At 50.3% G+C, this 21928-nt stretch overlaps 1 protein-coding gene and 1 pseudogene across 1 annotated transcript; both read right to left on the minus strand.

The window, feature by feature from the left end:
• Positions 1-8999: 8999 nt before the first annotated feature.
• On the minus strand, positions 9000-20766 carry LOC144102201 (protein argonaute-2-like). Its single transcript, XM_077635512.1, has 5 exons — positions 20757-20766; positions 18865-19298; positions 12450-13682; positions 11649-11777; positions 9000-9317 (listed from the first exon to the last, which is right to left on the minus strand). Exons 1-5 carry the CDS (start codon positions 20764-20766, stop codon positions 9000-9002), a joined length of 2124 nt encoding a protein of 707 aa, XP_077491638.1.
• A 547-nt stretch (positions 20767-21313) lies between these two features.
• On the minus strand, positions 21314-21456 carry LOC144102821 (U2 spliceosomal RNA; annotated as a pseudogene).
• Between the last annotated feature and the right edge of the window lie 472 nt (positions 21457-21928).

Here is a 21928-nt window from a genome sequence, read left to right on the forward strand (position 1 = left end):
TTGTCTCGCTTCTCGGTGGAACAATCCGCTTTCAAACCGGCGCCCGTTCGAAAATAGAAGCGCTGGTATCACTGTAGCGTTTTGCTACATTAGGGTGGTGGTTACACCTTTATTGCCACAGAATGGAATTGATTAGTTGGGACTGGTGCGAGGCAGTGTGGCCTCCACTCGGGGGCGCGGCCTCTTGAGCTCGCGTGATGATGGCCAGCTGCGTTGTTTTCTTGAACTGGCCAAGAGCTTGTCCCATTCCTTCGCCGCGAGAGGTGGCAAGAATGTCATCGTAGAGGGTGGGCTATCGCATTCGGGCAGTGAGCGCGCCCTCCGACCCGAATTTCACGAGGGACGGGTTGATCTCCTTTCATGACCTCACCCATCAGTTTAGACTGGAGAGGCGTGCTTATGCCCCTCCCCACAAATTGTTAACAAAAGCGCAGGAAGTTACCTGACGCCGACTGCAAACACGCTCCCTTCTGAATCCGGCAGTGCTTCCCCTCAAGGACCCCCGGCCAGCACGACCCAAACGGCCATAAATTTGGTGCAAGGGCCACATACGACCACATTCTGTGAAACTGCGCAAATGATCCGCTTCAGGCGGAGTTGTTACCATTTCCTTTCCCCCCAAAACCAATTATTATTATTATTACAGCTCCCTTCTCCCGAGCGGTGGGACGCCGCGCTGGTGAGGTCGGATCCCAAGATTCAAGTATGGACATTACAGCGAGCCAATGAAGTCGCCGCTAGCCATGGGCTAGCGGCCATCTAGTATGTCTCCTGCAATCTGTTCTCGACGCAATAAATGTTTTACAATCCTATCCATGAAAATTGAAAATTGGCTGTTCGGGAAAGGAAATGGTGCAGTATGTCTCAAATCTCGGCGGAAACCTGAACCGCGCCGTAAGAAAAGGGATAAAGGATTGACTGCGAAAAGAAAGCAAGAAGGAAATCCAGTAGTGGAGGGTTCCGGATTTATTTTTACCTCCAGGGGACCTTTATATATTACAATTGGTTTTTTGGGGAAGGAAATGGCGCAGTATCTGTCTCGTATATCGTTGGAAACCTGAACCGCGCTTTAAGGGACGGGATAAAAAAGGGAGTGAAATAAGAAAGGAAGAAATAGGTGCCGTAGTGGAGGGCTCAGGAATAATTTCGATCACCTGGGGATCTTTAACGTGCACTGACATCGCACAGCACACGGGCGCCTTAGCGTGTTTCCTCCATAAAAACGCAGCCGCCGCGGTTGGGTTCGAACCCGGTAACTCCGGATCAGTAGCCGAGCGTCCTAACCACTGAGCCACCGCGGTGGGTGGACCTTTAACGAGCACTGAAATTTCACAGCACATGGGCGTTACCTCGTGTTCGGGAAAGAGGCGCCGCTGGGTCCAACAATGCTGCCTACCACAGCAACGCCAGCTTCGAAGAAACGCCACGCGACAACGTTTTCTTTATTTTTTACTGTTAGGACCAATATAATATGGTTTAATACAGTTGCCGCAGCGTTGATTTATTGCTTTCATTTTGACGTTAGGAACGCTACATAAGGGTGGAACTCCAAAGGCGCTGCATTGGGCTGCCGCAACACCCTTCCAGACCGCTTCTGTTCGATGCCGTGTAGTTCGCAAAGTGCTGACACCCTATGCCGCTACGAAAAATTTTTTGAAAAAAAGAAACGGTCCCCCTATCCTCCCTTCCTCTCCCCTCACCTCTTTCATTTCATTTCTCAATTCTGTGTGCTATCCTTTCCGCCGCCCCAGCTTAGGTGCTTCAGTATCGATGGCAGATGCAGGGGTTAGCAAAGATCTTTTCCTTCCTTTTTACTGTTATTTTAATGAAAAACCACTACCACTAGAAAGGAAACGGCGAAGTAATCGTTCGAACCCGACCACGGCGGCTGCGTATTTATGGAGGAAAAACGCTAAGGCGCCCGTGTGCTGTGCGATGTCAGTCCACGTTAAAGATCCCCAGGTGGTCGAAATTATTCCGCAGCCCTCCACTACGGCACCTCCTTCTTCATTTCTTCTTTCAATCCCTCCCTTGTCCCTTCCCTAACGGCGTGGTTCAGGTGTCCAACAATATATGAGACAGATATTGCGCCATTTCCTTTCCCCAAAAACCAAATATTATTATAAGTAATCGTTTTTATGGAGGAAAAACGCTTAGGCGCCTGTGTGCTGTGCGATGTCAGTGCACGTTAAAAATCGCCAGGTGGTCGAAATTATTCCGGAGCCCTCCACTACGGCACCTCTTTCTTCCTTTGTTCTACAATGACGCCAAAGAAAGAGCGGTGGCTGCTTTGAACTACATGACTTCACTGCTTTCCCTTCCTTTCTTGTTACAGCGTGAGCTCTATCTATGAAGTACCCCGATGCCGACCATTATGCCTGCTCATAGACACGTGATCATCCCCTGCACATGCCTCGCGCTACTTTTGTCGTCTCTGAGTAGGGCGTGCGTTCACCCGTGATCATATGACAACGCTTTGATCTTATTCGCGACAGTGCTCAAACTCTGACTTCATCAAAAGGGGTCTAAAGTGATTCGAGCGCAGGTGGAGAGCTAAATTAAGAGGGAGAGAGAAAAAGAGCCTGGCGGCCTGTTTTATACATCGTTTTTTACAAAGGTGAGAAATCAGCTTCAAAGGTCGTTGTTTGCTTAGTCCATCCCCATCGAAAAATCTCGCATATATGTGTCATATGTGTCTAGCCCATACGAGATTATGGAATATGTGTAATACGTGCCCACATATGCGATACGTGCCTATATGTCATACGTGTCATAGGTGTAAATCTGTTGGGAAAGAGAAACGCTGGGCTGGAATTGAAAAGATGGAAATCATGAACTAGCTGCCATGCAATATAGGAAACTAAAAATGCAAAAAATGTACTGGGCAAAAAAATAAATATATCGTGATGAACGTGACTCGTACCACCATCCTCCACATCCGTATCGCACTACACTAACCGCTATTTCACCACGACTTTTTTCTTTCTTTATTGATCCACTACTCCAGGACTGCCACTTTGAACTGTTATGTTATTTTTGTATGAAAAAACTCACGCTGTCCTCTCCATTACTTTGCAGCTGGTAAGACGTGAGGAGTAGGGGTTATTTGCCTCTTTTTAAGAATGAAACTAGAGAAGTGGTCTTCCACTGATACTGTAAATCTCGATGTGTGCTGCCATAAGCATTGAAACATGTTTTTCTCACCGGGGAAGTATTTTTTCCTACACCCGGAGTTCTGCTAAAGAAATACCCCTGTTATTCGTTGCTCAGCTTTACAGCGGCTCAACAAAGCAGAGAATGCCTTATCTACCGCCAACTAATCGTGTATTCAACTACATTGAAAACGCCGAACCAGAGACAGCTTGGGTAACCAGTGTTCAGAACAAGATAGAGGGCACAAACAGAAAAACAAGGAGAATATTGTGTGAAATAGGCCAGGCAAATTTTTTGTCTTTTACATGCTCTGGCTCGGATTTGTTTCCTTTTGGTCGCTACATTTCCGCACGTTTCACGAAGCACACGTGGCTGTATGCGAGGCACTCATGAACGACAATGTTTCCAGGATGTAGATGCAGTCTGCTACGATGCACATCGTGGCTTCTGTCTGCTCGCGAGTGCCGCGTACGTGTGTTCACTCGAGACATACGTGTCCACCCCGGACATTCGCAACGCGTACGAACTGGTATTGAGCTCATATGAGTTCATACGAGGCACATCTCTGACACATAAGAACACGAATGCAACGTGTTCATACGAGGCATGGACGTTTCTCGACACATATATGTCATATGAGTTCACAAAGACACATTTGTGACACATAGGACCTCGTATGAAGCACATGTGTGTTCATACGAGGCACATAACTCTACAAATATAACTCATATGCTGCCCATATGAGTTCATACGAGATACATTTGAGACGCGTATAGACCGCATGTAACACATATGAATTCATACGAGACACATATGAAACCACATGGGATGTTTCGATAGGGAAGTGGCCCAATCATCTGCACTTTTCCTTCGTCCAGTACTTGCGCTGCCCTAAGCAGTATGGTAGAGGGGGACGGGGGTGTCAGTGAGGAGAATGTCCCGTCTAAACTCTTGGCTGAGTATTAAATTGATGGCGCCAATCATCTTGTCGGGTATAACTAGTTTGGTCTAAGGGAGATATGGATGGCACGGTACTTTATGTGTTACCTCTTGAAGCTGCAGCTGGGCTATGAGGGACGCCATAGCGGCGGGCTTCAGATTAATTTCGACCACCTGGAGATATTTGACATGCTCTTACGTCGGACAGCACACCGGAGATCTTTCATTTCGCCTTACTGCGGCTATTGAAATGCAGCCCAGAGGGGATCCCGCAACCTTGAGTACAGCAGCAGAACGCTCCAACCACACCCGCACCTTGACAGGTCAATTGTCGTATAAAGTGATCACTGTCTTAGCATTAGACTTCGATGACGTCACACCATGCCAGCTGCGCCTCTGATTTCTTTGAGCGCAGCTGCGACACGCCTCTTTATTCATGTGGAATTACAGACCACTAACAGACGGAGAGCCTATGCCAAGCCTGGTCTAGAGCTCGCGGACACACATCGTTCTAAACATTAGAGAGTTGTAGCGTAGCGTGATGCGCTTCAGCGGGGCTCCACTGCGTACGCGGTGATTGGTCGCGATGCGGCAGGCGCGCACGCAGCTGATAGACACGTTTCGCCATCTGGCGCCCTCAGGGCGTTCTGCGCACGCGCAGTGGCGCCTTACGGAAGACGATCACGGTAGCTGTTTGCGGATTGCGCTTTCGATTTCCTGCCGGGAATGACCGCGTGGTCTTCAAGCGTCACACAAGCGAGGCCGTCGATCCTTTTGCTGGGTGCGCCGAGAAGCGCCGCAGTCATTCTCGGCCGAGCTTCTTGAGGAAGGCTGCCACAGTGGAAGGCAGGCACTTCTCCCAGCGCACGCAGTGGCCGTCGCGGCTCCGTACAGGCCCGGCTTGCAGAAGCACCACGTGCGGCATTCCTCACTGCAGGCCGGCGGAAGGCTCCGGCAACCGCACTCCAGCTCAGCGCAGGAGCCACTAGCGCAATTCTTGAACACCATGCCCGGTCCACACGGCATGGTACAGTTCATTCACTCGTCGCCCACTGCGACAACGCGCCTCATACGGAAAGTGAAAATTGGCATCGAGGAAAGGAAAGGCTCAGTAGCTTTCTTGCTCACCTCCAGCATCTTGTACTATGCACTTAATGGCTCCGCTTATGGTGTTCAAAATCCGAAAGCGACTCATGCTAAGAGGGATGCCGTAGTGAAGGGCTCCGGATAATTTCGACTACCTGTAGTTTTTTAACGCGCACTGACGTCGCACAGTACATGGGACTCTAGAATTTTGCCTCCACCCAAAAATCCACTGCTGGGCGCGGGATCGACCCCGCGGCTTTCGGGCCAGCAGTCGAGCGCCATAGCCACTGAACCAGCGCGGCGGCAACCATGGAGAATGTATACTGATGCATGCACTCGATATATTTTCTATTTATGCATCTGGACGAGTGCGTGTTAAAGAACCCCTGGTGGGGGAAATTTATCTAGGGCTCTCCACTGAGCGTGCTTGCTCAAAGTGCTGCATCAACTAGCTGAAACAGCCGTTCAGGCTGCGAGTAGCTGCGACACTTCGGCATCAGGGTCAACACCGAACCGACGCAGCTCACGCGCACAGTGCTCGACCCTCCATCTCCAGTGTATGGTAACGTCATGAGGAAGCCGCACGTAGGCGCGTGGGAACTCCAGGGCCAGCGTTTCTACAAGGCAGCTACGACGACCCGCTGGAGGGTTCTCAACCTGAGCCGGTTTGCGCACAAGGACAACTACATCAAGATGCTGATCCGCACCGTCCAGGACCTGGGCATGCGCATCCAGCAGCCGCTTGCGGTCAGCTCGGCGGACCCGCACAGCCGGATAAGTATCGACACGTTGCCATTTTAGCGAACATGGCGCGTTTTTCCTTTTGCCAGGCGCATGATCGTGTTACCTGCATAGCGCCAACATACCATAATTTACCATATTATATATAACTTTCATATCCAATCATTTCAGTTCGAATAACCGCCAAGCCGGATAATGGAACGGCAGCCAGGATTTGGCTCGTGAAAGTTCCAACTTGCAGCAACTAGCAGCGTTTTAGTGCGAACCTCAGCAGCACCACCAATCGGCCCAAATATTGGAAATATATTGGCAAATGTTTATCACCAGACTGAAACGAGTCATTCCCAAAATTGGCCCGTTTGCCTGCGCTGCTTGGGAAGGGACTAGTTCACGGTGTCTAATCGGCTGACCGAGTTTGCGCGGAGATTGTCTTTGAGTGTCAACCTTGGCGCATGAACAAATAAGATGTAAGTATTAACGGGACTGGGCGTTGAACCGGCGGCGGGCGAACAATCAGCTTCGCTGGCCACTGCACGAGAGCACTGTGCTATCGCCACAACCGATCACGCCTCCTGCCAAAAAGCCACACACACTCGTGCTGTCCATTGCACATTGTCGTGTATATCAACTTCCATCTGCTGCACCATCAGATCAGATCACCTTAACCTCGATCAGAGCTTAACCTCGAGTCCAATATCCCAGCAAAGTGAAACCATGAGCCAACTAGGAAAAACACATGCTTTCGGGCGTCTACTCGGTTTAACTACGTTTTAAAACCCTATGACATTTTTAGCATGTGTTGTAGTAGAACAGACTGGCTTCGGCCAACGCTCGCCAATGCAACCGCCAGTGACTGCAAAAAAGGAAACCTCATGCAACGGCCACCTTTTTTTGGCCAATATTTTTTTATTGCAACTTAGTTCCAGGGCACACAAACAGCAATGTTTGGCACCCGCACTCTTCGAACAGCCCATGAAACAACAAAAACAAGAAAATCCTTCTCCTTGCGAGCCTGCAAGAAAACAAAAGTTAGAATTAGTGGCGGCTTGACAGACTTATGCCTACATGGAAATTGTTCCGGCGAATTTCAATCAAAGGCAGTCCGAGCGTCTAACAACGAAGACCACCGATTCGTAATTGCTTATAACAGGCTCGCGGACCTACAACTCAAAATAAACTGATCATGTATTTCTTGCAAGAAAATAAAGCCCTTATTTCAATGTTTCCGATTGTTTGCAATCGCTTTCGATCGCAAAGAAACAAACCACATTAAAAAATGTTGCCGTAGGGCATTCGTGAAGCGGCGCCCTTTAACATCCATCCCATGCATACCGCTTCACCTGCGCGTTGAACACACGACACTGCGACGCCAAGAGGGACGAGAGAAGATGTCCACTTCGTGTCACGTATATCTTGTCCTCTACGTGTTGCGCACATGTCCAACATTCTTGGACAAAAAAAAATGAAATTTGGGAAACTGTAAGATTCTGGTATTGAAATATTCAAGGTCCATTCTTCCGATATCTGGAAGAACCTTCCTTTTATACTGCTCCCATCGCTCGCATCGAGCAGTTAAGACTGTAATAGAAAATCAATGAGGAACGCTGTGGACTGTAGCAAAAACGTTAATAGCAAAAAATGCAAGCCTGCAGGCGGGAGGTTGCGGATATATTGATCGTTGTAGTAGAATCTTACAATATATGAGGAACACTGCGCTCATAATACCCTCCCTATACCCTATGTAACACCCTCCCTGCAAATGCCTTTAAACGCTTTCCCGTTGGAAGAGGCTTTCTCCAGAACTGTTTGGTATGACGTCAGTGGTACGCCCCCAGGCTCACCGTAACCGGAATGCAGGGGCAGCGGAGAACCTCCTCCATTACACGAAGTACATGGAGGCCTGCAGTTCCTGCAGCACCTTGACGGCCTCCACGTATTGGGCAGTGGTCAACACGGCGTCCCCGCCGCCCTCAGACGACTGGCTGACCGCGCCGGACGTCTCCAGCTTGCTGGCGATGTGGTGTTTTGCGCGGAAGGCGGCCAGGTGCGCGTAGTACACAGGGGCCGGGATGCTCACGCTCCTTGCACACCTGGAGTATGTGTGGCACAGGTAGAAGCTGAGCTTCTGCAGGTCGTCCGCGCTGAACTTGGAGTCATCCCACACGATATAGTAGTGGGCCGGCCGGCTGGTGCCCTGCGGGTGAGCCGAGAAGTACATTTATACACTTGCGAGAATTCCGAGTGCCGTGTCGGGTTGAGTCGCGTCGTATCGTGGTGTGTGTTGGTGAGGTGTGGTCTTGCTTGTGGTACGATGTGATGTGGCGTGGTGTGTGCGGTTTAAATACGCTTATTTTACTAGCACACATTACGTGGGAAGGAGAGTGTTTAAACGCAATATACAAAAACCGGCAGTGCCTATGAGCACAGCACGCGCTCGCCCTGGTTCTAATGCTGCATGCACAACATGTTTCTGGCTTTATTTGGCCTTAAATGCCCTCGAGCCAATAAATACCGTGAATAACTATTATTTCCTGGTTGGCTGTCATCAGTGCATTGGTCGGTCATCGTCATCTATGTCGCTGTCCCGACTTCGGGACAGCTTAAAAACGAGGCATACAAGCCGACGCGACTATTTAAAAAAAATCAATTTTTTGGCCGTTTTTTGAGACTTCAAAGCCGCGTCCCGTTATAACGTACGAGCAACCAGGCCCAGCCGAACATCAAGCGCTTCTCTTTTCACCTAACCTTATGCATTCATTGTTTCAGTAGACGCCACACCCAAAATAAACGCTAATGACCACATCCACGTGAGAGCATCATTCCGCGCTGGCCCTAGAGGTCCCCCTTGCGCAACTTCCGATACCGCTTCCTCAAGGACGAACGATGACGTCACAGTCACTCACTGCGCTCCTGGTGGCCTCAACGTGAAGTGGAAAGCTTCCGTCACGTTCTTGCGGGCAGGCGATCTCGGAGGCCATGCTTCCGTTTTCTCAAGATGCGGAAGGCCTCTACCGCAGGCGCTCCTGGTATTTGTAGCGCACTAACAACGCGACGCGACTGTGGCGACGCCGGCGCCCGGACTATTTCCTCCGTAAATTCATAAACGACAACACCGCAGACCATTTGTTCCCGCTCACAATAGCCACAAGAGCGGAGAAGCGGTCGCCCACCTGGATGCCGAAGTGGCTGCAGAGGAAGAAGTCGAAGTCCAGCGGGTGCGTGACCACCGAGTCTACGGTCGTGCCTGGTGGGACGTTGCGACACTTGCCCACGCCGTCGCGGTCGTGGGCGGGCATGAACCTCGTGTGGTGTCGCTTCTGGACCACGATGAACGTCAGTGGTGGCTCGTAGGTCTCGGTGGGACACATTTCCGCGCACGCCAGCCGGATGGCACTCACCTGAGAGATTCGAGAGCGGAAACAAAGAAAAAGTTGGTCAGGGTTTAAAGGCCATTCGACGAATCACGATACATACTTGGTACAGAATGCAAACAAAACACTTTGGGCCTTCACGAACTATGCTGTCCTATCTTACACAATTGCAGTTTGAGAAAAACTGTACGGCGAAGAACAGCGTTTTTTTTAGCAATGCGGTTATCGGTAGTACTCTGGTTAAAGGAGCAGTTTCAGCTACCGTTCAGTTCAACGGAAGTGCAGCTTTTCCAACTGACGCTGAAATGAATAACAGTCGGCTGCAGTTACTCGGCACACTCCGCTAAATTGAGTTCACGGGGTTCACATTCTGGTTCACGTGATCGGCTTATACATAGCTCTAAAAATGGATTCCCTACTTCACTCAACCAAAATTTCCGTGCAAGGTTGGCTTTTGAGTATGCCGCTAGTGAACAACCACACAGAGCCAAGAAAATTCAGTAGAGGAACGTCCGGCTTCACCGCTAAGCCGTTGTTTTCCTGGTACCACTTCGCGGCATTTTTTTTCTGGATAAGACTAAAGAATGAAGCCGCTTTTCCCCGCAAAAGAACCCCCTTGCAGTCAATGGCGCCAGCTGGTTTTCACGAACCTGCAAGGTGGACAATGCAGCGGGCGTGGTGGCAATGACAATAGTCTTTCATGTGAGGGGGGAGACTAACCCCTTCCTTTTGCCACTTCCTACATGGTTACCTTAAAAGGCTCATGAGAAATGGTCTACGCCGTTGGCTGCAAGAGAGTCCTTTCAGGGGGAAAAGCCGCTTGGTTCTTAGTGAGACTTATATTAGCCAGGATAGCAAGATGTGGCAGCCGGAAATGCCGCCCACTCGGCCGAAGCAGTGGGTCAGTAGACTGGTCTAACTACAACCCCCTACTGAGCTGAGATCTCAACAGCAGGTGGCGCTGCCTTTTATTACCCGTGCCACACGCGCACTAGAAATAACCGCAGATGTTTGTAGCCTTAAGTTTGCCTATGCCATTATTTTCGGAGCTGGCAGTACACGTCCAGGTTTAATGACATTATTATTGACAGATATATTTACATTACAGATTCGCCACTATAACAGAGGAGATTACAATCAAATAAATGACGAACTTCAATTGTTTTCTGATAATATCCTGGCGCCATCTTTTCAAGACAGGTCAGTAGAAGATAACCGCGGGTTCAATTTAGAGACAAGATCGCAGAAATAGTACCCAAACATGCCCCGCTTATCACGCTATCACATCGTAAATCTAGCCCTTGCTTTACAAGAAAGCATCAACGAATGAGAAATAAGAAAAAAACGGTTGATGTACTTTTACTATATGATTTTGTTATTTCTAAGCTATGTTGTACAAATTTCAGTATTTGACTTCCCCACCCCTCACACACACACAATGCCTCTCCTGAGGACTGTAAGGTATCTGTAAATGAATGAATAAATAAATAAATAAATAAATTCACGGTGATGATAACGCCTTCAAGGGAGTAAAAAAAATTACCTGAAAATAAACAGTGTCAATGAGCCAGTATCTCAGAATGTCATTCAAATATAATATAAAAATAAATTTGTAGAAAATGCCACTGTTCTTGCTTGACAACTTGCCAAAGTAGAACTCGCGTGCCAGCTAGCTCACAGGCTAACAGTACTTCGGAATTGCTGGTAAAAATGGTGCTCTTTATGAATAAACCATTATCCACAGGATAGTAACTTCTCACAAAAAAAGTTGCATATCTTTCTGCATGCGGAATGGGGATAAGAGTATACACTGCTCGGGCGAATGAGTTGTGGCGAACTCAGTAGGTCGCAAACGGCAGTTAGTCTGTCTAATGCCATTCAATACGAGTACGTGACACTGTTCCGATGGCGTTAAAGCTTGATCACTAAGTAATTAATGACATTAAACATGACCTTGTGGCACTGGTATAGCACCTCTAACTGTCGTTCAGTTCAACGGACGGTCAACTGCACAGCCGTTAATATCGCCCGAGCGTAAAAGGGGTGAGACACGGAGCGGGCACGCACAAAACCCAACCACAAGCCTCAGTCTTGGATGTTTACCACCTTTTGAAGAGAAACGATCAAGCTGACGTCAACTAACACCGAGAAGACGTCTCCAGAAATGAATGTCCCGAATGTCCTGAAATTATAGCGCTGTGGAGATCTATTCGGTGCCGTTACGTATATGCACAGCAAGTCCGCTTGTCATAAGACAAAAGGTTATCCAATGACGCTAGCGGCATTGAATGCGGTATAGCTGTCTTAACAAGATGAGCGTTTAGTGGGCACAGTATTGTAGTAGGCGCAGTTGCTTACCTCATGGTTACGGACTTCCAAGAACTGCCTCTCGCTCACTCCGTCTCTGTAGAAGACGATCCGCAGGGGCTTGTAACCGTTGGTGCGGTAGAAAACCAGTAGCAATTCCTTGATCATGTCCTTCAGGTCCTTGATAATTTCCACACGCGCCTTAGCCTTGGAGTGTTCAATCTGTACCCGAATGGTGGCGTGAAACTTGGACGGTACAGGGTCTAGGCTTCCGACGCACGCGGCGATGGATGGCCTGATCTTGTCTCCAGGCGATGGGTGCGACACGTCTGCTCCGATGACGATCACGGGCCTGTGGAATACCTTGGGTTTCTCCTGCATCAGGAGACTATTGTTGACTCCGCCCATCTTGGCGTTGATCTTTTGGCACAGGTTTTGGATGAGCGATGCGTTACACTTTTGGACAACGTTGTTGTCCAAGATGCATTGTGTGCGCAGGGAGAGCTCAGTCTCTGCCACCTGCTTGATCTCAGCGTAGTTTGTGGCTTTTGTTATCACAGCCACAACCATCTCCAACTGCGGGTACTGCTGGCGCTGCTCCGTGAGAACGGTCCGCATGGGCTGGCGGTTTGTGTCGAACGTGATGACCGCAAGCGGCTGCGCAATGCGCATGCCCAGTTCTTGGCCGATGCGGATCAGCATCTTTATGAAGTTGTCCAGGCAATCTTTGTGCGTGAAGCGGCTCACGTTGAGAACAATCCACTGTGTCATGGACATCGCCTTGTGGAAACGCTGCCCTCGGAGATCCCACGTACCGTCGCGTGGCTTGCACATGGTGTTGTTCTCAAAAACCAGAGGTGGCGGGTCGAGCACTCTGCCCACAACCTGAGTGGGTTCGGAGTTGATCTTGACGCCGAACTCTCGCAGGTACTTCTCCGAGGTGCTGACCATGTCGCGCACAGACTGACGAATCTCCAGGAAGCGCGTGGCTGGGGGCTTGGCCGTGCGCTTGATCATCTCGGCGGTCTGACTCTCATCGAGTTTCTTCCGACAGTGCTGGCCTTCGGCCAGCTCGCACACCTCCAGAGGAATGTAGACAGGATGCGTCGGGCTGCCACTCTGCACGCAAGGGAAGTTCGGGTACGACAAGCGCCTGTAGCGGCTTTGGAAGTAGTCGGCGACGGAGATCTGACTACCTTCTGATTCAAAATAGATGTCCTTCGCAGCTTCCCTCGTGATCTTGACCACTTTGTACTTGCGCGGGTACGGAAGGTGCGTCACTTTTATGCGGAGTCCTTTGAGCTCCCTATCCAGCCGCACGTACTGGTTGTCGCGCAATGACCGTAAGTCCGCGGGTGTCAACACACGCCGGCTGTCGCTGAAAAACCTGCACATGAAGTCTACCAGTGGAAGCGGCTCGTAGAATGCTGTTGCTGACATGTCGACGTTAAGCATGGGCTTCCATTGGGCGGGTCGAACACTCGTGTAGTAGCCAAACCACACCTCCCGGCCTCCTCCGAGGTCATTGTACTCGTTGGGTCCCGGCGGTCTGAAGAACGAGCGTCCAACCGGCGCAAGGTTGATCGAGGGGCTGTGCCTCAAGACGATGTCGATGGCCTGGAGGACTTCCTGGGGCACAGTTTGCACGCGCTTTTGGAAGACGCCATGCAGGGCATCCAGGTTCACGGTGGCTGCATACTGGATCTTGATGGTAAACTTCTGGCTTCTCTGGTCTTCTTCGAGGTCGACTGTGAATGTCCGCTCGCGGAAGTTGAGCTGACGGCGCGTGTACAGGTTCTTGCGGCCATCGAAAGCCGGGATGCAGTTGGCCGGGTCTTGCCGGTACTTCTTTACTAGAAGCTCGATGACTATCCTGTTGATCTTTGTACTGAGGCATCGGTACTTTTTCTGCTCAGGAACCTTGGTCTCCTTGGCAGTCTCCGAGGAGATGTCGACGTCGTAGTGGTAGACGCTGCCGGTCGGTATCTCAATGCTGAAGTGGTTGGCAAGAAGTTGTATGGTCCGGCCCAGCTGGCCGTGGGCGGGCCGCCGCGGGAAGTGAGAGGGCAGGGTTCGCTCGAGCTCCTGCGGCGTGATTGGTGGTAATTAGAGCAGGGCATGAAGAAGTAAGTATGCACGCACTGTTTCGTGTGTTGAGCGTCACACATGTTTGGCCGAATGGTCTTCGATCTACACTACAGTGCAGGACCGGTTCCGGTGAGTCTTAACGGGGAAAGCCTCCTGCACCCCGTGTGTTGTAGCGAGCCTATTAAAGGACGGCGCTTGAACATTAATATCCTCCCCTGAGAATGTTTTAAATGTTTCGTGCAAGCGAAGTTATCTGCAGTCAATATCTAAATTTCAGCGTCTTATAGCCTTTCTATCTCCTTTCATCACTCTTTTCATGCTCACAGGTCGGCGCTCTTTCAGCCAGCCCTACCCACTCGGCCCCATCGCCGGCTGCAGACGCGTTCGGGAATTTTCCCGGTAATGGTGGGGGGGGGGGGGGGAGGGCTTCCTGAACCGCCGAAACGACACTTATTATTGGCAGCGGCCACAATAGCTGCCATACTTCTGAATCTAATCGACAGACACATCTGAACAAAAATACGCAGGAGCGCGAGGCGGAGAAATGCACGGGCGTGAAAAAGTCGCTGTAAGGAGCTCGCCAACCTTCGCTCGGGATTGTGGGTTCTGCGCTCAATGTAGGAATATATGGTTCAGGTGTTTATGACGAAAGCTCGTAGTACTTGAGCGAGGTTATGTACACGGTTGGTCAAAAGTTCCGGGGCCACAGGGCTTGCTTCTTTCATCGGTATATCGCGGCATTTAAGGTGCGATTAAAGCTATCAAGGTTCGCAGAGTATAGAACGATACCTCTTCCGCCCTCTACGGATATTTTGAGTATTCGGGTGTGTCATGTCTGCCTGATTATACGGCTCAAAAGCAGACCCTATGGCCTAGGAACTTTTGACCTACTCTGTACTTTCCTCGGAAGGTATTTCAAAGACTTGTTCTATCTTGAGCACATATGACAGGGACGATCGGGTCGATTGCAAAATCAAGGAAACGGACTGCGTGGTTGTGGTGTACATCAAAAGCGAGACAGTAAGTACTAGTTCTTTCTGTGCCTTTATTCATTTATTCAGGGAACCCTGCCCATGATAGCGCAAGAGCTCAAGTATTTCTTCCAAGGTTTCTGAACCACTCAAAGGGCAACTGTGGGCGAGTTTGAATGTTTTAGACGTGGTATTGTGTTCCTATTCGCATAACATTTCTTGGGAGTCAATTCTCTGTGCCTTTAAAAGCGTTTTTCAAAATCCTGAGTAGAAGCCCTTTAAACCAGCAAAAGCAAAGAACGCCGAAACTAAAACTGGGTTTCTCCCAAAGAATGACGTCAAGGTAGAAGCTTGTCGTCATGCATACATTACTGTAACAAAAACTTTCGGCGCGTTGACTGACTAAACTGGAGACTGTAAGCGACAGACCACTGTTTGTGTGAAATGACCAAAAACAAAGGTCTTCATTTTCTTCTTCTTGCGCAAACTCCAAGCAAATATCGAAGGGTATGCAGCTGGTGACGTCACACGTGCAAGGTCGCCCGCAGAAATCGTCCCGATTGGGGCGACAAAATTGGAAAAATTAAATTATTCGTGCTGGAACAAACCGACGCCCGGCGGCGAAGCTCGGCACAAGGAATTACCGTGGAAATTGCGGCATTCGTGGAGGCCAACAAAAGACGCCGCAGCTGGCCATTAACAGCGAAAGATAAACAACATTCACACGAATTTTTCTGTGAATTTATAAAAATCAACAGCTGCAGCCCAAGGAAACATCAGTTCGCCAGAGTGGATGTTTGGGCTCGACGGTGCAGGATTTCACTTCGAGTAAAAGAGCATTTAACGAGTGAATAAAAAAGACAATGCACTCACCGCGGTGGCTCGGTGGTTAGAGTGCTCGGTCACTGAACCGGCGTTCCCAGGTCCGAAACCGACCGCTGCGGCTGCGTTTCGATGGAACCGAAACGCTAAGGCGCCCGCGTGCTGTTCGATGTCAGTGGACTTTAATGATTCCCAGGTGGTCGAAATCATTCCGGAGCCCTCCACTACGGCACGTCTTTCTTTCCGCTTTCACTCCCCGCCCCTTTGTCCTTTCCTTACGGCGCTGTACGGGTGTACGCCGATATGAGAGACAGGTACTGCGCCAATTTCTTCCGCCCCCCCCCAGAAAATTTAATGTGGATTTGCCCAATAATATTAATAATTAATCGGTTTTTGAGGAAAGGAAATGGCGCCGTATCTGTCTCATATACCGTTGGGCACCTTGACCGCGCCGTAAGGGAAGAGGAAAAGGAGGGAGTGAAAGAAGAAAAAAAGAAAGAAGTGCCGTAGTGGAGGGCTCCGGAATAATTTCAACAACTTGGGGATCTTTAACGTGCACTGACGTCGCACAGCACACGGGCGCCTTAGCGTTTACCCGCCGCGGTGGCTCAGTGGTTAGAGCGCTCGGCGACTGATCCGGAGTTCCCGGGTTCGAACCCGACCGCGGCGGCTGCGTTTTTATGGAGGAAAAACGCGAAGGCGCCCGTGTGCTGTGCGACGTCAGTGCACGTTAAAGATCGCCAGGTGGCCGAAAGTATTCCGGAGCCCTCCACTACGGACCTATTTGTTCCTCTCTTCTTTCACTCCCTCCTTTATCCCTTCCCTTACGGCGCGGTTCAGGTGTCCAACGATATATGAGACAGATACTGCGCCATTTCCTTTCCACCAAAAACCAATTATTATTATTATTATTATACTGCGCATTTCCTTTCGCCCAAAATAAATTATTATTGCTTAGCGTTTTTCCCCCCATAAAAACGCCGCCGCCGCGGACGGGTTCGCACCCTGGAACTCCGGATCAGTAGCCGATCGACCTAACCACAGAGCCACCGCAGTGGGTCAGAATTCCGGCATAAAACAAAACTTTTAATACAGCCAAGGTTTAAGCCTAGAAATGTTTGATATCAAAAATGAAAATTTTCATCCGCGTGATGAGTTTTGGGATCTTGTAATCATGGAAATATTTATTATGAATTCACACGTACTGTGCCACATAAAAAAAATCCGGTTCGGCGCATTGTATTGCAGTGCATTGTTTTGAGTTATACGGCGTATAAGCAGCTAAGGCTATCATCTTTAACGTGCACTGACTTCGCACAGCACACGGGCGCGTTAGCGTTTAGCCTCCATAAAAACGCAGTCGCCGCGGTAGGGTTCGAACCCGGGAACTCCGGATCAGTAGCAGAGCGCCCTTACCACTTAGCCACCGCGGCGGGTTGGATTAGCTCGGCTAATCCAGGATATACAAAGCGAAAAGCGAGATTGAGATCTCCACTGACCCACGGAGCCGTTAGCCCGCGTTTCCTTTCGTGAAAATGAACTGTCTTTGGTAAGTTGTCAACGCCAATGAACTCTATGAACGCCGCCGGCTCACTTGTTTTATTTGGTTTTTGAGGAAAGGAAATGACACAGTAACCGTCTCACGGTGGTGGACACCCGTACCGCGCCGTGAAGGAAGGGATAAAGGAGGGAGGGAAAGAGGAAACTAAATTTAAAGTTGGATTTTGAGGAAATGTGCTGCGGTGCACAGCGGCGGAACACCTGTGGCTTGGTGCTACTAGTGGCGCATGGACAGTGGTAAGTAGGGACCGAGAGAGAGAGAGAAATGCGCCCTGTGACGTCACTGCTCCTCGTGCATGCGCAGCACGGCTCTCCAGGAATCACGCGAAACTGCTCAACCTGCGGCCAGTAAAGCTTCCGCTTTAAAAAGAATTTCACACGCTGGCAACACAACACTCGGCCGCCGGTGCGTAAGTACTGAACCCAAAGGCTAAACTTGACGACGCACCAATTCTTCGAGCCACCCTTTATCCAGGCGACGACTGAGGCCCTGAACCTCACAGAAGAAACTGTGAGAATTGAAAATTGGCAATCGGGGATAGGAAATGACGCTGTACCTTTCTCACATATCGGCGGACACCTGAAACGCGCGGTAAGGGAAGGGAAAAAGGCGATAGTGAAAGAGGAAAGGAAGAAATATATGCCCTAGTGCAGGGCTCCGGAATAATTTTGTCCACCTGGGGATCTTTAATATACACTGACATCGCACAGCACGCGGGCGCCTCAGCGCTTCGCCTCCATCGAAACGCAGCTGCCGCGGTCAGGTTATAATAATATTAATTGGTTTTTTGGGGAAAGGAAATGACGCAGTATCTGTCTCATATGTCGTTGGACACCTGAACCGCGCCGTGAGGGAAGGGATAAAGGAGGGAGTGAAAGAAGAAAGGAAGAATAGGTGCCGTAGTGGAGGGCTCCGGAATAATTTCGACCACCTGGGGATCTTTAACGTGCACTGACATCGCACAGCACACGGGCGCCTTAGCGTTTTTCCTCCATAAAAACTCAGCCGCCGCGGTCGGGTTCGAACCCGGGAACTCCGGATCAGTAGTCGAGCGCCCTAACCACTGAGCCACCGCGGCGGGGCCGGTCAGGTTCCAACCACTCATCTAAATACGGTCGTTACGTCACAAACTTTCCTTTTAAATTTCGCCCACTCGCCTTGTCTATCTCATTGTTGACCAAGGAACCCATTGCGGTTCCCAAACGTTGTTCAATATCTTGACTTTCTCAGCGGCTAAATCTGATGTTTCACTTCCAGAGCGCCCTATACGTCAATCACTACCACGATGCTTGCTACCCACAGAACTTTTTGTTAGTAAAAACTAAGCCCTGCATAGTCGGCTGCAATTCGAGAAAGAAGCGACGGATGCCCTACGAAGGAAGCCTTGCAGCCAACGGCGTCGGCCGATCCTCCGGACGCCGCTCTCAATCTGATTAAACGGTGGTTCATCTCCTTTCATATGCCACTCCCTGAGATGTCACGCAGGTCCAAGAGGATTGTCTAACCATGAAGTCATGAGAACCAGTCGACGCCTTTGGCTGGAGGGCCTATTTCAAGAGGCATATGCTGATTCGTTCTTGAGTTGTATTATACCGGGGTTTGGTTCTCGTACCGTCTGTGCAAGTCGAAGTTTTGGAAAGGTGATGTTTCCTCTTGCCTTGAAACTAACAGATAAAGCCCTTTGTAACGAAGCGGTTTATAACGAAACAACTGATATAACGAAGAAGTAACAGCCGCGAACGAACTTTCTACTTTGTTATAACGAGGTTAAACGAGCTACATGCCATGGCCCAAGGTGAAGCCCTTTTCGGAAAACAGTACGTACCTTGATCCTGACATCGTCGCCTGGAGTGGCTTGGTCTCCAGCTTCGGGGGTTTGCTCGGTTACCGCAACGGGCGGCGTACATGGAGGCGACGGTGGTAGGGCAACTGCTGCCGGCTGACTGCGACTCACGGCGGCTGCTGCGGATGCAGGCCGCGGGCTGCTGGCCGCTACCTTGGCGCCACCTGCGGCGGCGGCGGCCCCGTAGCTGGGACGGTAGGCGCTGGGCTGAGCGGTGGGCTGAGCTCTGGGCTCCGCTGCAGGGGTCGGGCCGCGGCTGACGGCGCGCGGCTGCGGGCTGGGCGCAGCGCCCTGCTGGAGTGCTTGCGCGAACGACACCCGCGACGGACCAGCGGGCGACGGAGCAGGAGCGGTGGCACCGGCGGGCGACGGAGCAGGAGCGGTGGCTTGATTGCCACCGCTGGCCGAAGGCACCGCTGCGAGCCGAAAATGCCCGTTTAACGTAGCGTTGATACATGTGCTGCGTTTGCGATCATAGCGATCGTTACGACACGCATATATACACCGACGAAAGCTGAAGACTGGACAGCCGTCGCCGGAGCTCCGTTGGTAGAGCACCGGACGCTAAATTCAGAGGTCGTGGGTTTCGGATACCAACGGCGGCATGTAATTGTTTTCCGTCTCCTTTAAAATCAATTATCTTTAAAAAGTTTCGTTTTTTTTCCATGGGGGTTTAACGTCGCAAAGAGAGAGACAGAGAAAGACAGAAAGGCAGGGAGGTTAACTAGGCAACACCCGGTATGCTACCCTACACGTGGGAAGTGAAACGGAGGGAGAGACAGAAAAGGAAGAGAACAAAGGGATATAACTTTTCCACGTGTCCGTCGGCCGTTACTTGAAGGGTACACAGGGCACACACTGATTGTTCACAATCTTGCACTCAGTCCTGAGTCCTTCAAGCACTTTAAAGGTGCCTTCAAAGTTGTCCTCTGCGATGAAGGCGTACTCCAAGGACCCAGACTCTTTAACAAGTTTTTGCCGTATTAAGCCCCCACGGATGAACACCACATATTATTAAAAAAACATCCCCTATGCTTCTTGGTTCGGTCACTGTTGGCCTCCGTCATGTATGTCATAACGAGCACCACTTGTCCCTTCCCTTGTCTGCTCAACGGTAAAAGACAGATGGTATAGAATACCTAGTCGAGGGCTTGACGGTATGCCGTCTCGTCAGGTCAGCAGAATGAATCTTCGGTTTACAGACCATGTGAATGTGGTCAGCCGACTTCAGCTAACATATCTGACATGGTCAGTGACCGAAAATTCAGTATACTGTGGTCGAGAGCATACGTCGCAATAGCCGTCCCAACTAAGACGCTGTGCAAGCCGACAATGGCATGTTCCGTGACTACACACGACTAAGCACGCAGCGCCCCCAAACAGCGTCGTATACCCTTTGCACGGAAGAACTGAGTGCGAGGCCCTAGCTGTCGCACAGGGTCTTAATTTTCACACAAATGTGTTCAGCCCTCCCCCCACAGCAACGAAGAAGCAACAAATGTCCCGCCGCGCATTCAATATATTTGCGACACAGGCGCACGCTTTCCTTCTAGTTGTATACTTGAGAACAAAAAAAAACAATTTTAAATTTAACTTCGCTAACCCTGGAATTCAGCGAAAACAAGGACGCTTGCTACGCACCTGAGCCTCGTCCACGGCAGCGCCTGCATGGACAGCCGTTCTATAGTATATACACACACGACCACGTGGCTTAGACGTAGTATCGCATGGTCTTACACCCCCATCAAATGTATTTAGGGTCAACGGTGAACCTAAATGTCACCTAATGTCAAAGGTCAAAGATCAGAGGTCAACGAAAGGTCATGGGTCAAGGGCCGAGGTCAAGAGTTCCACGCCATAACTGTATCACGTACGGTCATACATAGCTAACGTGGTTGGGCTGAAGGTCATTGGAGGCCATTCTCCGCCCTATGCGACGACTGTTTTACCAAACGTGGTGACGGTTTTCGCTTCGTGTTCAACTGCAGTGACTTCTTTAGTTTCACTACTTTTAAAGGGAAGCCCGTTCCTGCGTTCCGCGTCGTAGTCGGTGTAACATATGCTGCTTGACAGGTGACGTGTTACGGAGTGTGACAGGTGACGTGTTGGCGGGTAGTAGCAGAGCGAAGCGTCACGTGACACACCTTGAGGAATGGACAGCCGGTAGGCGGCTGCTACGGGACGATGCCGGAGGGCCGATATCAACGTAACAGGAACCTGCCAAGCGGTAGCAAGCGGCTTGTGAAGAGCTGTGCTCTAATTCCGAATTACCGTCTGTCGTAATGGGTCGTCTGTCTGTCTGTTACTGCCAGGAAGAAAGGAAAGTGCACAGGCCTGCTCACTGGCTCAAGCCGAGCCACAATCGCTACCACGTGCAGATAGTAGGAGAGTTGAAAGATGGGACAGAAAGACAGGATAGTAAAGACGCGCTAAAGACAAGGCCGATCCCAGAGGTAGTGCAATACCGGGCCAACCGGTGGCGGGAAAGAAGCATCCTTCAAACTCCCCGCCACATTTCCAAAAATAAGTCCAACTTGGACCCGTAAGAGATACTCCACGGGTCCGGACAACTATAATGGGACATCAATTTTTTTCATTTATATATCAGGCGTAAAGAATGCACCTTTCGTACCGCGGATAACGCTTGCTGTCACGGAGAATGTCAACACATGCTGGTTGTGGGAAACGTTTCCCCAAATCCCTGCCTTTCCTCCAAATCGATGGAGTCCAGAACATCGTCAACGCCAATTGCAATAATCACAATGAACGCGGCGGTGGCGGCTGAATGACGTCATAGCTGCCACGTGGTTTCTCCTCGGTTCAAGGTAAAACTCTCCTATACGGCGAAGCAGCTACGCAAGGTAGTAGTAAAGCATTCCCTTCACAGGAAGGGAACGATTAGATGGCTGCCCGGCCCTATTGAGCTGCGATGTAGGGGCTGCCGCACATGTGGCGAGGGCTGCTTGCCACCGGGGGTACTTGTTGCTAAACCGTCATCATCGCTTCAGATGAGGCGGCTGTTGCGAGTCCTTTCTGCCAATCTTTT

Source organism: Amblyomma americanum, chromosome 8, assembly GCF_052857255.1.
Source record: "Amblyomma americanum isolate KBUSLIRL-KWMA chromosome 8, ASM5285725v1, whole genome shotgun sequence".
Lineage (NCBI taxonomy): Eukaryota > Metazoa > Arthropoda > Arachnida > Ixodida > Ixodidae > Amblyomma > Amblyomma americanum.

Excerpts from the sequence above, each read along its gene's own strand:
- LOC144102201 (XM_077635512.1), bottom strand. Across the intron at positions 13,683-18,864 it reads GCGACGATGTCAGGATCAAG|GAGCTCGAGCGAACCCTGCC; the intron begins GTACGTACTGTT and ends ATCACGCCGCAG. Across the intron at positions 9,318-11,648 it reads TGGAAGTCCGTAACCATGAG|GTGAGTGCCATCCGGCTGGC; the intron begins GTAAGCAACTGC and ends CGAATCTCTCAG.